Below are 17,672 nucleotides of genomic sequence, written 5' to 3'. Positions count from 1 at the left end.
GGAGGACCGGTTCCGGCCCCCATGTCTTGACACGTGAGCGACTTGACCAAAACCCAGTGATGTACCGCACGCCATGTCGGTGCAGACATGACATTGGTGGCATATAAAGGCTCAAAAGAAGCACTAAAACGGAGGAGGCGGGATCAAAAAGTGCCTTGCGGAGGAGTCGGAGGGGAAGACGGGAGGAGCCGATCTCACCTATCGTCTCATCTGCACAGGAAGTGCATGATGGCGGCCCAGGGGAGCACTCGCTCTTTCCTTCCTTGGCTCCTCTATTTTCTCCTCTGTTTGTTGTTTCAGGTAATGAAAACAGAGAGGCGGACAGAGACGCTCTCGTGTTGTTTTCCTGACCCGGACGACTTGTTTAAACCCCCCCCCCCACTCCTGCCCCAGCCCCCGCCTCATCCAAGGCTGCTGGAGCCAGAGGTGAACTTTGACGAGACCCTTTAAACATTTTCCTCCACTCGAGTTTCGAGGTGAGCAGTCGCACAAGAGAGTCTATGCTAATGGGCGCATAATTGATCCCATGGGTTTTCCTGGCGTGGGAGGGGGTGGGGTTATTTACTCTTGCGACCTGGGAGTTTCTTCTCTTTCCACTTAAGCCTCCGTTTAAAGTGGCTCTCGAATTCCCTCATCTGGTCCGGCACAGCGAGGTGCAGAAAGGGGGACGACAAGGTTTGGCGTTTCAGAAGATGTTCCTTAGCGACGGCCTACAGCGCGACGAAAGACGACCCGACGGATGCGTCAAGGCCAAATATTGACCATATATGGGAACTGGACAGAGAGACCCCTCCCCCTTGTGCTTAGATTGAATTACCAAAACAAAATGTTACGTTAAGCTAACATCTGCTAACTTAAAAGCAGTTTTTACCAATCAAACAACATGGGGTTGCCATGGCACAAACCATCGTTTTGCAAGTCTAGGTTTGGTTTATTGACTGTATATGACAACTGGACTGAGTGACTCCTCCCCCTTCACGGCGTTCCAATCAGGAATGTTCTTGCCTAATCAAATTTTTTTAGAATATTTGTTCCGTAGTTATTCAAGGTATAAATCGACCAATCAGATGCCCCAAATAAAGGTAGTTAGCGCCCGCTAGCCTCTACGTCTAACGTACAAAACATTCTATTGACAGATTTCGCGTTACCTGCTTTCGAGAGGCAGGGGTGTGGACTTCCAACAAGCTCACTCCTGATTGGCCAAAGAGGTTGCCTTAGAAACAACCCACAATATCTGGTTCCAAAGTGGCAAAAAAACGGCGGCTAAATTTCGTGTAGCACGCTATCGAATGGAGGGGTGTGGCCTTTTCAATAAGCTAACTCCTAATTAGCCATAGAAATGTTGACTCCGACTGACTTGCACAAGTTGCTGATTGCTAACAATCTGGATACAACATCCTTTTTTGTGAAAAAATAGCAACTTAATTGGCTTCATTTCAACTTTTGATTGGTAGATTTTGTTTAGCATGCTAACAAGTGGTAGGGGCGTGGCCTTCCAACTAGCTAACTCTTAATTAGCTAAAGAAATGTTGACTAACACAGTTACTCTGTACCAAGAATCTGGTTACAACATGGCGGCCTCTGTATCGCGAAAAAATGGCAATTTAATTGACTTAATTTAAACGTTTGATAGATTTCGTGTAGCACGCTAACAAGTGGTCGGGATGTGTCCTTCCAACTAGCTTAGTCTTAATTAGCTGTAACCGAGACTGACCTGCACAAGTTACTTCTTACTGGCTACAACATCCTCATTGTAAAAAAAAAAGGAATCGAATTGACTTAATTAAAAAATTTGATTGATAGATTTCATGTTGCATCCCTTCAAACTAGCTAACTCTTCATTAGCCGTAGAGGGATTGACTGAGACTGACTTGCACAAGTTACTGATTAGCAAAAAACTTGGCTACAACATCCTTATCGTGAAAAATTGGCAACTGAATTGACAATTTATTGGAGCCAGTAGTAAACCGTTTTCTACGTATGACATCACACTCGCTCGGTCCAGTTCTCATGTATGACTCCCATTCCTGTCAAAGGACGTCCCCCATTCGGCCTGAGAGGTGGATGGATGCGCCAAACAAAAAAAACACCTGCACCGCTAAGCCCGATTGTCAACGAAGCCCATCTCCAATTAAACAAAGTCGTAATCTGCCCCTGACAGAGCGGATTAGGTTTTGTCCTGGTGGGGGCCCTCGCCGGGAGGAGGAATGGTGGTGCATGGAGGGGAGGGGGGTGGGGGGTGAGCAGAGGCTGGGAACTTCATTTCCTGCGAGAGACACCCGTCGAGTTACCTGAGTCAGCTCCAGCCTGCCGGTCAGCTGACGGGAATTAAATCCCGGAGATAACGGCTAATCATTTGTCACCGGCGAAAGAAGCAATTCCCTCCAGGAGAGCGCCACTTTATTCCGAGGCTGCTGTCAGGGATGGCGGGGAATTTATTCACAACCCGAAAGTCTCCCGTTTGGAGTGACAGCTCAACAGCTGACATGAAAAAAGTAACAATAAAACACCGTGACTACACCTGACTGCACTAACCCAGACAAGCCCCCAACACCTGGACCGTGGAGCACATGGCCCCGAAACATAAGAACACATAATCACACAGAAGCTCTGGGAAACGATGGGAAAACACATGCTGCATGTAGGCATGCGAGGAGCACACACACACACATGCTCCAGCAGCTCCAGCAGCTGTTTCCTTTTGGGGATTCCTGGAGCCGCTCCTCCGTGACTCTCGCTGCTTTCTCAGTGAGTCAAGATTCTGCAGCCCGAGTCGGCGAGCGCCAAGATAAAGGGAAAGAGCCAGCCTCCCTCCCCGCGCGCACTCATCCCTACTTTTGCAACAGGAAGTCACAACTTCACTTTTTCGATTTTTTTTTTCGCGGAGGGAGTGAGGAAACGGCCTGTCACGCTTTTTCCACTGAACTTCGGCCTCTTGAGCAAGACGAGACGTTGCGGCATTCTCCGAAATCGCTCGAACTTTGGGCTGTTTCAAGGGGGAGGGAGCAAAAGTGAAAAAGTGGGAAAGCGGGGTCACATTCGTAAGGAAGAAAACAGCCCAGATCCTGAGCGCTCTTGTTTTTTTGGTGTTTTACAGCTTCAACCCGCAGCGGTGGCAGCTCTTCAGGTTTTTCCTTCTCCGAGTTGAACCGACCGGCTCTGGGACGTCTGCCCACATAGCATTGGTCATGCTTTAATTACATTATGCACAGTGTGGGGATATTCATAGCATACATGAGCTGCAAATTAAAAAGGAAAAAAAAAGGGAGACAATATTGCCAGTGTGGAGAAGGACCTCTGACACTGAGCGAATTTGGCGATTTATTCCAAAAAGACACCGTCCTATTTGATTAGGGATGCTAAATTAGCGTCAATTCAGCATTTGGGGAGGGCGGGGGGGGGCTGTTACACGGATGCTTCTGACCTGAGAGGAGATGAGTGACGCCGGCGTGCTGATGGCGTGAACGCTCAGGCTGCGCGCTGCAGATAAGAGCGGCGTACAGTAGGCCCAGAGCGACTTCGCCGCGCACACGGATGTTGTCAGGAAGCGGAGACGAGGGGTGTTTGTGCAAAGATATATAAATATATTGGTATGAACACGTGTGTTCTTGAAAGACAAACGGCGACAACTTATCTCTGGTTGGGTTGAACGGCGAAAGGAAAAAGATGGGAGGCCCTATTGGGAGGAGAAAAAATGCAGATTCGGCAAATTTGAGTAGCATGCACATGTGCGATAACACACGTCACGAAACCAAACAGGTACAGAGTGAAGCTCATCAACAATAAACAGCAAGTGCAAAGGAAGAAAGTTGACTGCATATGACAAGTGGAGCGAGTGAGTGTGATGTCACCCATAGAAAATGACTAGCATCCACATCTAGCGAAATTAAATCGCCATTTTAAGAAGATTTTTGGCAATATGAATGTCACAATACCACATTTTTTAGTGTTATGGACAACACCATGTCAGAATCATTGACAGTGTAACCCAAATGGAGCCAGTGAGTGTGATGTCACCCATAGAAAATAACTAGCATCCACATCTAGCGAAATTAAGGTGCCATTTTAAAAAGATTTTTGGCAATATGAATGTCATAATATCACATTTTTTTGTGATATGGACAACACCATGTCAAAATCACTGACTGTATATAACAACTGGAGCCAATAAGTGTGATGTCACCTTTAGAAAATCAGGTACTTCAGGTTCCAACGTAATTTAGTCAATTTTGTCATAATGTTTTTGCTACATGAACACCGCCATGTTGGAGCCATTGACTGTATACAACAACTGGACTTAGTAAGTGTGGCGTTACCCCCAGAAAAGTGAAATGTTGTCAATTTAGTCACCATTTTTTCATGATACAGATGTCACAATCTTGGTTAGATTTCTTTCCTGTTATGTTGGAGCTATTGACTATAAATGAGAACTGGACAAAGTGTGGATGATGTCACCCATAGAAAATTGCTTGCAACCAGATTTAGCAAAATTAAGTAAATTGTTTTAACGATACAGATGCCATAATATTGGATAATTACTTCTTTTTTTCGCAACAAGAACGCAAACATTGACTGTATTTAAAATCTGGACCGAGTGAGTATGATGTCACCCATTGAAAATGGCATACTACCAGATCCAACAAAAGTTAAGTCAATTTATTTGCATTTTTTTCGCCATATCGACACAATAATGTTGGATAATCACCATTATTTTTGATACTGATGCCCCCATGTTGGAACCAATGACTGTATATGACAACTGGAACGGGTGAGAATATCTTCATTGATAGAAAATTGCTTACTTCCTGATCAAACAAAACATAGTCAGTTTGGTCACCATTTATTTTCACTATGATGGAGCCATTGACTGTATATGACAACTGGACTGAGCTAGTGTGACATCACTCATAGAAAATTACTTACTACCAGATCCAAAAAATGAAATCAATTTGTTCGCCATGTTTGGTTAGAAACATTCCCATATTTCTCAATATGGACCCTCCCACGTTGGTGCCTTTGACTGTATATGACAACTGGAGCGAAACAATGTGATGTCACTGATAGAAAATTATCTATTTGCTGTTTGGTTTTTTTCGTGATACGAATGTTGGAGCCAGGGGTCAGTTGTCAGTTCTATGGCAATAAATCTCACCGATCAGTGATTAGTGTGTTGGAAGACCACGCCCCCTTCCACTTGAACTCAGAAGATTTGACATGAGACCGCCTACTTTTTTTGAAGCTTCTGATTGGTCAGTTTTTCAGATTAATAAGAAAATGCTTAAAGTATCAGAGTAATATAGAATGAGTAAATATACGTCTGTGGGATTTTAGATTCTTGGAGCCAGCGGGTACTTCCTGTTTGCAACCTGAGGGGGGAGGGGTCACTCTCTCCAGTTGTCTAATACAGTCAATCAGTTTTCTTGTTTTTTTTGTTCAGATTTGACTCAATAATGCATGCGTCCGTTGGCCTGGGCCATGATGAAGCAATTTTCGGCCTTTTACAACCCGCCAGAGCGGCGGCCGGCTCCGCTTCCTGAATTATTCAAGCGACCAGGTGGAGGGCGAAGTCAAACGGCTCCGTTTTTATTCCAAATGCTCTCATAAAAGATTAATACAAGTATATAAAAAAGGTGTTCTGCTTTGAAATTTAAAATCTGGTTTGTAAAAGCATGTCAGAGGTTAAAGTCAAACAAGAGAAATTAGGATAAATCCTCCAGTTCTCCTGCATCCCGACGCTCTGTGGAAGTCACCCTGGATGAGAGCGTCAGCTGAGTGGCTAAAATGTAAATGTAAAATGACAGGCCCTGGAGATCTCCCCGGCCTGCTTTTCCACAGAGCTGAGGTCTGTCCTTGACCAAAAAAAAAGAGTAGAAGGAGGTGGGTAACAGGGAAAAAATATATTTGTGGAGAGGAGCAGTTCGATGAATAGAGGGATTTGGCGTCACAAAAGTGTGTCTGACAGGTTGAAGGCTGGAACGGTGCGCGAACGGACACCTTGGTGGGTTTCCTGAAGTGAGCAGATATGAAAGACGCTGGAAGAAGCCCCGAACTGTCCTTATTTCTTTATAAAAAATATAAAAAAGGAGGTATTAGAGAAGAAAGCTCTTTTATTGTGAAAGGCATCCAGAGGAGCAGATTTTCAGGTACCGGTCCCTGCAGAACCTTCGAATTACTTCAAATTGATGCAGTGGAGTAAAGCAAAATGCATAATAATGCCCTTCTCTCCGCTGGGAGCGCCGAGAGAGGAGTTGAAAGAGGCGAAAGGTTTCCCGGGCCAGGCAGCGCTGCCGCTTCCCGCTGGCACGAAGAGGAGGAGGTTTGTCAGGAAAGTAACGAAAATCAATACGAGCGAGACCCCACCACCGACTACCTGGCCGAGAGGCTCGCCGCCACCGCGCACGCGAACGCTCGCTCCTACGCTAGCAGGAACGTCCGGGCGGGCGGGAGCAGCTGGGCCCCTCCCACAGCGCTGCTGCCCGTGGGCTGTGCGCTCCGGTACCGGGGCAGCAGGTCAGCAAACAGCTGGACACTTTCTGGAAGACCTGCAGTCAGACTAAATAAATGGAAGTCGGGTAGGAGTGGGCGGCTCAGCACGACGCTTCACACAACAAATGAGAAGCCAAAGTTGTTGATCAACAAGAGCGCTAAAGCGGGGCTTTGTCTTCGGCAAATTCAGGTTCCTGCTTCGCCGGTATTTAAAGTGTTGCTAAAGTTCGCAATTTAGAAAAAAATCTGAAACCGAGACTTAAAAAAATGTAATTTTGAAAGATCCTAAAGCAACATAACTAACAAGCTAGCAACTTTTAAAAACTTACAATCATCGATGAAGTTTTGTTGTCACTTATCGTAACAAACTACCAATTGTAAAAGCAACGAACCACAAATTTCCGACAAATGTTATCCGACACGATTTTCAAATGTCGTAAATTTTGTCACGTTTAACAACGTAGACTTCTGGAAATGGCTAATGAGCTAGAAATTTTTGCTAACTTCAGAAGTTACTATCATGTGCGAATTTTTGTTATTACTTATCGCAACAAAAGACAGATTGGAAACGCAACTTTTATTTTTTGCATAACAGGTTTCCGACAAACATCATCACTTTCAATTGTCAGACATTTTTTCGCATTAGACGACCTAGACTTATGAAAATCTCAAATCTGAAATGACTAACGAGCTAGCAACTTTTAAAAACTTCGTGAGTTATTATCATTTATTAAGTTTTGTTGTTACTTATCGTAACAAACCACCAATTGTAAAGCGACTATTACTTTTCGAACTACAGATTTCCGACAAATATTAAACGACACGATTTTCAAATGTCGGAAATTTGTCGCGTTTAACAACGTACACTTCTAGAAATCTATCATCGGAAATGGCTAACGAGCTAGAAATTTTAGCAAACTTCACAAGTTACTATCATGTACGATTTTTTGTTGTAACTTATCGTAACAAAAGACTAATGGGAAACGCAACGAATATTTTTCGCATTTTTGCGTAACAGGTTTCCGACAAACATCATTTTCAATTGACAGAAATTTTTTCGCATTAGACAACCGAGATTTATGAAAATCTCAAATCTGAAATCACTAACTAGTTAGCAACTTTTGAAAACTTCGTGAGTTACTGTCACGTATAAAGTTTTGTTGTTACCTAAACGACCAATTAGAAACGCAACTATTATTTTTGCAAAACAGATTTCCGACAAACGATATGATTTAAAAATGTCGGAAATTATTTTGCATTTAATGACCTGGACTTACAAAAATGGCTAACGAGCTAGCAAATTTTGAAAAGATTCAACTGTTACTTTCGATGCAATAAATTTCCAACAAACGTGAGACAAAATATTATTATTTTTTTGCATTTGACAACCTAGATTTGCGATAACGTGACAGTTACAAATATGTCGGGAAAATACGATAAAAATGTAAAAATAAGGCTGTCATGTCGCAACAAACAACCAATTAAAACGCAAATCTTAATGCACAACATTGCAATGCTGAAATTTTATTGATCATTTTGACCAAACTATCGCAAAAATGCGAAAAAAACCTAAAAGTAAGGCGGGAGTTAAGTTTCACACGTTTTTTTGGTTTTGGGGACCGTTTCAGGATTTCTCCGAGCAGAGCTGTCATTGAGACCAAAAAAAGAAAGAGAATTTCAGAAACATAAACATGTCGCTAATTGGATTAGTTGACTCACATATGGCATCAGCTGAACCCAGAGTATGACTCATCAATCCCTCCCGTCCTCCTCCTGACATGCTGCCAAAGCAATACAGGACCAAATCCCAGAACTCTTCACAAGTCGAAACTGTGATTTGTCCTGAAATGCTGCTACACCCTTTCCATCCGTCCACTTCCTCAACCGATTCAAGAGTCTGCAGAAACAGGAAGTGAATCTAACGATGACCCTCCAGTCTGAGTTAGGTCACTTCAAGGAAAGTAGTATTTGGGTCTGAATGTCAGAATATGAAAATTTTACCACAACAGACTGGATTTTTCTTTAAATTCTGGGTTTCATTTTCTGAGATTTTCAAAATAAAAGCATGTCAAGTCACCACAGGACTTCTGGAGCTTGGTTGAACTTCAACATACCTGCTTAATTTCTTCCCAACAGCATAAAGAGGCATGTGTGAGAGAGTTGAACAAGAGAAAGGGCTCTCACCTTCAACAACAACAAAAAAAGGGGGATGAGAGGAGTTATCGCAGGGAGGTATGGTGGGGGAAGCACTTAGGGAGGCACAAGTGTCATTCACCGCCACTTAGATCTACACCCGCCGACTAAAAATAGTTAACCCCGCGACACTCGGCAGAAAATAAAAGCCCCGGGAAAGTCTCCGCCGCGTGTGAATGTTTTGCTCATTTTGGCAGGGAGCGCCGTGTGCCGCCAGATACAGAGCGTCAGACTAAATAACAAAATCGGAGCTCAACAGGTAAAAGTTCACCCAACTGATTACTTTTATCTGCCGTTCAGGGACGTTTCTCTGAGTCACAGTGAAAGTAGCAAAAAAAGGGGGCGGGGTCAGAGGCCTGCTTTGTTAAATCCTCGACTGAAATAATCTAATAAGGGATTAAGACACAGATCATAAATATACTCAACCTTATAAATATTTGAGCCTGGCTACTCCCCTTGCTTAATGTCCTGTACAAGCCCTAATTAAGCCTGTATCTGATAGATGCCACTGCATAATGATGTGCTGGTGTCGGGGAGGGGGGCGGGGAGCCGGCTGCGGCGGCAGCTGGGGACACGAGTATCATCGGAACCGCTCGCTTTGTAATAATGATAGCAATGTTAATGATGGCACTGCAACTTCAATTAAAAGCGCTCAGCGACGCCGAGGGGCCGCCGCCGCCGCGCCGACCCCGACCGCGCCGGCGAGAGGCGAGCGCCGTCCCCGCTTTCATCGGCTCACTTTTGGCCCCTTTGTCGAGTCTGGCGTCGGGAAACCAAGCGGAAATAGTGAGCCACTTTTCCGTGTCCTTCGAGGACAGCGTCATGAATGGTGGTTTAACAGGAGTCCAGAACTGTTTTACCACCTTAAAAACTCATTAGGATTACTATTAGGGTTCATGGAGTTTATTTTAGAGAGTTAGCAAGTTAAATCCATGAGTGTGAAGATGAATCCTGTGATATATGGTTCATTTGAGTTCAAATTTGACTTTATTGCCCTCATTTTCTCTTGATAAATCATCTTTTCTTTGACTTCCTGTTTTATTTTGAAAATATTTGGAATTTGAATATGTATTTCCAGGTATTATTTTTCCTTTTTTTGCTAGATCTATTTTTCCCCTCATTCCAACTTTTTCAACATTCCAAAAATTTTAGTCACAATCATTTTTTTTGTTTGTTTTTTCGCAGAAAAAGCTAGCAGAAAGATGCTAGCTTAGGAGTAAATCCTAAATATATCCTCATATATGACAAAAATAAAATGTATTTCTCAGACAACCATAATCATTCTTAGTTTTTATTTATTTTTTGACATTTTTGTTGACATTTTTTAACTTTAATATCTATGTTTAGTAAAAGTCAAAACTTAGCAAAAACAAAAAAAACGCTAACTTCCTGTTTTGTTATGACGGTAACTTTTACTAACTCCGGAACTCTGTTTTTCCACTTGATACAATTAATTATAAACCCAAAGTCTTTCTATATATCTTTTTTTTTAACTTTCAAGTTTTGCAGATTTGTATTTGCGTCATTGTCATGCTAGCAGAAGGATACTAGCTTGTGTTTGTATATCTGGATGAAATAAGTCCTCATTTATCACATAAAAAACTATATTTTCTCCCACATCCACCATTTTGCTCAGTTTTTCCATATTTCTTGACTGTTTTGATTAGGAAAGAAAAACAAGTTGGGTTTCTTTTAGAAGTGTTCATTTTTGCAGCTTTTTATGCTAGTCCTGAGATGCTAGCATGTTAGTCCATGACCGTGTTTATCACAAAAACAAACTGTAATTGCATGATTTGTCTTTAAAAGCAGAATTTTATTTAAAAAAAGTAAAAAAAAAGTTATAGAAAAAGTTAAAAACTGACATTTTTTTTAAACTTTTATTTATGTTTTGCTAGCATGCTAGCAAAGACATGTTAGCATGCCTGTAAATATTCTGTCGGGGTGGAAAAACTCTTATTTATCACAAAAATAAACTACATTTGGTCTGGCATTCAAATATATTTCTAAGTTTTAAATATTTTTGGACAATTTTTATCTTTAAAGGTAAAATTTTATTTTTGGAAAAGGGGAAAAAAGGCTACAAAGGACATCATAAGTGCAGCTTTTCATTTGTGTTTTTTTCTAGCATGCTAGCAAAGAGCTGTTAGCATTATGGTATGAACAAATAGGTCATTTAATTATAAAGATTAATCATATCTGCTCACATCTATTTCTTTGTTTATAATATACATTTTTTTCTTTACTAGTTAAACTTGAGCTTAAGAAAAGAAAAACATTTGAGCTTATTTTAAAAACTGTAAGTATTTTCTGCTTTTTATTTGTGTTTTTCTTAGCATGCTAGCATCTCCTTGCTAGCATGCTAGTACGTGTTATTTTTAACAAAAATACACACATTTGGTCCAGCATTCAATCATATTTCCAAGTTTTAAATATTTTTGATAGTTTTTGATCTTTAAAAGTAACATTTGATTTTAGGAAACAGGAACAAAACCGAAGTTGGATCTAATTTGTTCTTATTTGTTTTTTCTAGCATGCTAGCAAAGAGGTGTTAGCATTACAGTAAGAAGAAATAGATACATTTTTTTCACTAAAAACAAACTATATCTGCTCACATGTTTTCTTTAAAAAATTAACTAAAACTTTTTGAGCTTCTTTTAAAATCTGTCAATTTTTTTATTTCTGTTTTTACTGGGATGCTAGCGTCTCTCAGCTAGCAACCTAGTAAATTTTCCATCCATCCATCCATTTTCTTGACCGCTTCTTCCCTTTCGGGGTCGCGGGGGTGCCGGAGCCTATCCCAGCTACTGAAGGGCGAAGGCGGGGTACACCCTGGACAGGTCGCCAGTCTGTCGCAGGGCACCTAGTAAATTTTATTCAACACAAAAATAAACTTCATTTGCTACAAAATCCATAATTTTTCAGAATTTTCTATATTTTTTGGACAGTTTTTATCTTTAAAAGTTACATTTGAGTTCAGGAAAAGGAAGAAAAAAAGTTGGGTTGTAAAAGTTAGCTAGCAGAAGTCGGTTTGTGATCTTTGATGGGTTTCAGGGGAACTTATCCGGAGAACCTGCTCAGAAGATAAAGCTTCTGACACTACAGTCACGATTCGCTCCTCCTGTCATCTTTCAAGACTCCTGTCAAGCTGAAATTCAGGATAAAGAGCGACTATCTTTGAACACATCAGTCCTGCATTCAAATAGGACGCATCTTTGATTTTCGGAAAGGGAAGAAAAGAAAGACGGGAGTTAAGGTTGGAAGGAGGAATCTGACTAAAAATTCAGGATTAAACTGAATCCCAAAACAAGCTGAGTTTAGAGCTTTGGGGCTCATTAAAAGGCAAAAGTGACCTGGTTAGATGTTGTCTTTTTTTTTTTATCTGCACCAGATAGACCGGCATTGATTTTGCACGTCTTCACTTCTCCGCCCGCCTCCTGCGCCGGCGTGGAGGTTTTTCCTGCGAAATCCTGCAGCTCCGGGGCCTTTTCTGCTGATGCGGCCGCTGCTTCGCCAAGCACTATTTGAGCCGTCAGGAGCTTCTCACTCCTCAGCCGGCGCTCCAATGAAAGAGGTCACCAGACAATGACGCGCTGCCATTTTTAAAACTGGTGAAAGCTGGAAATAAAGGGAGGAAGCCCGACCCTGGTTCGGGGTCTTAAGACGAATTAAATTAGGATCCTCCCGGGAGCAGACCGCTCCGGACCGAACCGATTCTTCTGAGCTTCCCCTGATTTAAAAGGCTCAACTCTTCACCCCGAGACTGACTTCTCGCCCCGGGTTCAAGCCATTGTCGGCCGGGGGCAGGCCTCGCTCAGGTAACGTTTTGAGTGGGTTCTCGCCTCCCTGTTGACCCGCGCCGCTCTTGTTACTGAGCAAACACTCCTGCCAAGCAGCCGTGAAGTCGAGCCTAATGAGCGCTTTATTGTATTTACCTTAGATAAGGTGAGCCGCCGGAGGCGATAAGAGATGGATAACGGCGTGTTTGGATTGCCGATGTATCCGCGCCGAGGCTCTTATGGCATTTGTCAGAACACGGCTGAAGGGGAATCAGACGGCAGTCGGTCACGCTCCGCGGCGAGGATTCACCGCCGGTTCGATAGCAACAAAACAAAGGTATCTGCTGCTGTCAAACGTGTGAGGTCTCACTTATTTATTTTTCAGCTTTTGGTCCCCTCTGGCGGCACCCGTACCGCGCCAGATGTGACCCGAGTTACCCCCCCGGGCGGAATTCTGGGTAATTTCTCGCACGCGTCCTACGCCGTCGATTGCAGCGCCTTTTTGAGGTGAGGGAAAGTGACAGCGCCGACTCTCCGGGGCAGAGCTTCACAGCCGAGGAGATCGGCGGCGGACTGAAAATCGCTTATGAATAGTCATTAGGCCTCCATCGCAGAGCGCCGCTCACAACTCTTCCACGCAACCAAACGCCTCTTGTCATCATCGCAAGGTGTATCATTTAATTGCCAATTGATTTTTTTTTTTCCATCGCCGCTCCTCTGGCAGTCTATATGACAAGATGTCACAAAGCAAGACGCGAGACGGCGCCAGCTCCAGGCGTCGTGGCGTCCCGCTCCACCCCTCTAAGAAGACCGTATTTACGGTGTCGCTAAAAGTCGTAATTTTTTTTTTTTTTTTTTAACTCCATGTAGCTTATAATCTAGAGAAAATGTCAGTTTTGTTTGTTTTTTTACAAGTTGCAAAGCAAGGTTAGCAGATATCGGGAGTACGCTAACGCAGCTAGCATGTAGCATTTTTGGAAATGTTTTTTATGCGTTGCTAACAAGGTTAGGAGTTAGCGTAGTCACACTATCATTTGGTTTTGTTGTATTGTCTGTTTTTACGTGATGTAAGCAAAGTTTTGAGTTACAGGTATTCTGAATATGCTAATGTGGCTAACGTGTAGCATTTTTTTAATCTTTACGCGTTGCTAACGAGGTTAAGAGTGTAGTCACACTAATGTTTAGTTTGGTGTTATTAGTCTTTTTAATGTGGCATAAACAAGGTTTGGAGTTACAGGTATTGTGAATATGCTTAAGTGGCTAACATGTAGCATTTTTTTTTCACTTTTCTAACATAAAGTGTTGCATAACGGTGCAAAGCCAACATAAAAACCTACTATTCTACATGTCTGAATCATCTGATTCACGATGGTCGCATAAACAGTGGTATAGTTATGGTACGTCAACAAGGATTCGTCATTTGGTGTCACCGGTGACATCTCAGCTGTCAAAGGGTTAAACCCTTTTTTTTATTACCTGTTGAGCTCCAGAGTTGACACCCTTTCGACGACCATAACTCTTAAACCGTTGTGAAATTCCGAAGTGGAGAAAACCGGCTTTGCGCCGTTATGCAACACTTTACATTAGTGATGCGTTTTCTAGCAAGGTTAGGAGTTAGCATAGTCACACGTTTCCCTTAACAGGTGCAAAGCCGATTCACGCCGATCATGTGAATGGTCTTAAAGCTGTAGTACGTCAAAGACAATGTGTTATTCAGGTGTCATTGGTGACGTCACACCTAAAATTTCTTGTGTTTGTGGCTCATTTCCTGACACAAGGGTTGGCCTCTCTCCAATGAGGTGCCTAAGAGGTCCTACACCTCTAAGAGTGACCACGTCCACCAGAACCTGATGATCTGTTGGGCCCCACACCTCTAATCTGCCGGGTTACCCACCATCCCTAGCGCCCTGCGTGCTTCTGTGCACATCCAGCCGCGCTCGGAGCCTCGTCTTGCCTTCAAATGTGGCAAATCAGCACAGTCGCCCCCTTTGACACGAAGCGCGGCGCGATTATCGAGTTGGTGCAGCCTTAATAGGCTGAATAATGAGGGAATTTCAGAAATGCCCCGGCGCCATTATACCCCAACAATAAGAGCTAGGAGTGAGTAAACCGGCGCGGGGCAGAAGGTAGGCGTCAGGGATATAATGAGGCTACTGTGTAAGTAATGTAGTCTCCATTGTATACCCATGTAAATGCCCATTTCTTCACATGCGCAGCATTAAGCCAGTCAGATTGCTGGAAGAATGGCACACACTGTGGCGCTCTCTTTTTACCGCTTCACCCCTCACTCTGTCTTTCTTTTACTCCACCCCCCTCCTTCGCCTCGGTGACAGCCGGTGACAGTGGCTGGCAGCCACGGCGCTTCTTGAAGGCAAACATTACAGCGAAAGATGAGCTGCAGGTGTGCCAGGCTTGTAAACATGAGCTAATTACACATTTTCCCGGCAGATGACAATGAGGTCACCGGAATAATTGCTGTTTTTTTTTTATTTTTTCTTGTCCTGACACTACAATGTTTGTCCAAAACACCTAAAAAAATCATAGCTTTTCTTGACCCGTGTGCCACCGACCTCACATCTGGCGCCCGCATTTCCATTTCCACGTGATTCTGATCGTCATTTGTCTTATTGGCAGCGCGTTCAATACAGTTTGTCCCCGTTTTCTGAAATATGAGTCCGCCGGGCGGTAAATCACGACAGGTACCTCACAAATCATGTCTTCAGGTAGCTATCAGTGATGGTGGGGGGGTCAGGAAAACAATCTCTGGCTTGCTTTGTCAGACAGGAGAAGGGAGGACACACCGCATACATCTTAAAAGACCTGCCAAACAATTGTCTGTTTTTTTTCTTATTTTTTTTATTAATAAGCTCGGAATATCGCTGGCGGACAAGGCCAGCAGAAGTGCCGGGCTTGCAGTTTTGTTTTTTTCCCAGCAGCACAGTACAGGTGCAGTTTTCCTGAGACCGGAGATGGGCCTGTGCGCCGAGGTCACAAACACCGAGGTGGACGGCGAGCCAAGTCTGTGCTTTAAGGCGGTTGAAGACTTGAATACAAATGAAATGGAGCCGAAGCTGAGAAAACACTCGGATTTACGGACCAAATTCTGACCTCAAACACAAACCCGACTGTAGTGGATGAAGAAATATCGTCCAAATTAGGAAGTCTGCATGAATTACCGCCAGAGATCCTCACAAGTCTCTATCTGCAAGTCCAAGTCGAGTCTAAAGTCAATGCATGTAATTTCAAGTCAAGTCTTGAAGTCTTTAGCTCTAACTTTAAGTCAAGTCTTAAGTGTTTAACTCTAATTTTGAGTCAGTCGCAAGTCTTTAGTCGCAAAACACAAGTCTCGAGTCTTTAGCTCAAACTTTTAGTCAAGTCTCGAGTCTTTAGTTCAAACTTTTAGTCAAGTCTGGAGTCTTAAGCGGTAACTTTTAGTCGTTAGTTGTAACTTTAACTTTCAAGTCTTCAGATGTAACATCAAGTGTCAAGTCTTTAGCAGTAAGTTCAAGTCTCAAGTCTTTACCTATAAATTCAAGTATCAAGTCTTTAGCTGTAACTTCAAATCCCAAGTCTTAAGCTTTAACATCAAGTGTCAACTCTTTAGCTGTAACTTCACATCTCAAGTTTTTAGCAGTAACTTCAAGTCTCGAGTCTTTAGTTGTAAGTTTAAGTTTCAAGTCTTTAACTGTAAATTTATTTTTTAAAATCTTTAGCAATAAATTCAAATCTAAAGTCCTTAGCTCAAAGTTCAAGTCTCAAGTCTTTAGCTGTACATGTAAGTTTCAAGTCTTCAGCTGTAGATTCAAGTCTCAAGTCTTTTAGCTGTAAGTTTATGTGTCAAGTCTTTAGCTGCAACTTCGAGTCAAATTTTTAAACTGTAACTTTAAGTCAAATCTAGTCTTTAATCAGTCGAGTCTTGTGTCTCTAGTTGTAATTTCAAGTCATGTTTCGTGTCTTTAATGTAACTATGGTCAAGTCTCAAGTCTCCTCCAATGACACTAAAGTGGGACTCTGAGTTGGAGTCTGAGTCTTAAGCCCCGAGACTCCATCTGCTGTTACCACCTAGATAGGACTTGTTTCATCCATCAAAACATGGACATCACCTGATCTAGTCAATTAATATTTTCCTTTGTCATCAGGATCTAGTAAGTAAGTCAATTTTCAACAACTAGCTGATTATATGACACACTTAAAGGGGGAATTGCGTTCGTCTCAATCTAAGAAGTTCTGATTGTTCAAAGACAATTGAAGGCAGCCAATAGGAGAGCGTTATGCAATAGTGATGTCATCAGGACCTTGAGAGTCTGGCGGTACCGCTCAGTACTCACCGCCTGACCGGGAGTTTTACTTGCTGCACTTTGTTGAAGCGTCTCTTTCTATTTGTTAGAATTCCTTACGTATTTATTTGTTTTCACGAGCTGTTAATATTGATTGCCGGCGCCGACGGGGGGGTAGTAGGGAGCGAGGGGGGGCGGCTCAATCTCAATAACAGCATTCCATTATATGGCAGACGACAGGCGTGCCGAGTGTGCATCTTCCATGCAGCCACGCATTGGGAGTATTATCAAATTGATAGTGACTCAAATTGATTTGGATAATGAAGGTCGCTGCACCTTGAAATATAATGGCCACTTATTGTAATTACCGTCACAATTATCAAGGTCACCGCGTCCAAAACAAAAGGAGGTGGTGGGGGGGGCTGACATTGCGACCACTGCAGTGGAGTTTGATGAGGCGTTATTTGGTGATTCAGATGGTCGATTTTTCTTTGGTGACCGAGTCTCTTCACCTTTGCTGCGTTCGGACGTGACAGGGCGGCGAGTCGCACTCAAACCTCAGTCGTGGACCACAAAACTAAAAACAAACTAGCCACCGAACGTCGACCAAATACGAGGAGGGATGCCCGCCCCGCTATCTGTGAGAATCAAACAATGTCGGAGTGTGTTTCCTTTCACACAGTCGAGGCCGCAATAAACCCGTGGCCTTTGTTTCGACCGCGGCGAGCAGAAGGATGACCTCAGCTCCGAAACAATAAAGGGCCTGTAATGGGCTCTCCGGAGGCTCGGCTGCCTGAATGCTCCTCCTGAAAGTGTGAGAAGAGGGCGAGAAAACTTTTCCTGCTCAGCTGCGACGGGGTGGGGGGGTGAAAGCGGGTCCTCTGTTGAGGCATTTGAGGCATGCGGGAGGCAAACAGGTGAATAAAAGGCGTGTGTGCGC

The 17,672-nt window shown here is 43.1% G+C and overlaps 1 protein-coding gene across 8 annotated transcripts in view; it reads right to left on the bottom strand.

Moving 5' to 3' along the window:
- The window catches only part of zeb2b (zinc finger E-box binding homeobox 2b), an 89,630-nt gene that overhangs the window by 43,503 nt on the left and 28,455 nt on the right, over positions 1–17,672 (bottom strand). The window contains exon 1 of one of the 8 annotated variants that reach the window (XM_024288895.2): positions 8,206–8,282. The exons of the other annotated variants lie outside the window; for them this stretch is intronic. Within the exon in view, the coding sequence (XP_024144663.1) occupies positions 8,206–8,266 (61 nt within the window). The 5' untranslated portion in view covers positions 8,267–8,282. Of the gene's footprint in view, positions 1–8,205; positions 8,283–17,672 lie in introns of those variants that run through there. 8 annotated transcript variants of the gene reach the window in all.

Source organism: Oryzias melastigma, linkage group LG2 (assembly GCF_002922805.2).
Source record: "Oryzias melastigma strain HK-1 linkage group LG2, ASM292280v2, whole genome shotgun sequence".
NCBI classification, from domain to species: Eukaryota; Metazoa; Chordata; class Actinopteri; order Beloniformes; family Adrianichthyidae; genus Oryzias; species Oryzias melastigma.
Note: the sequence above shows the minus strand (reverse complement) of the source record. Positions and strands in the feature narration are given on the sequence as shown.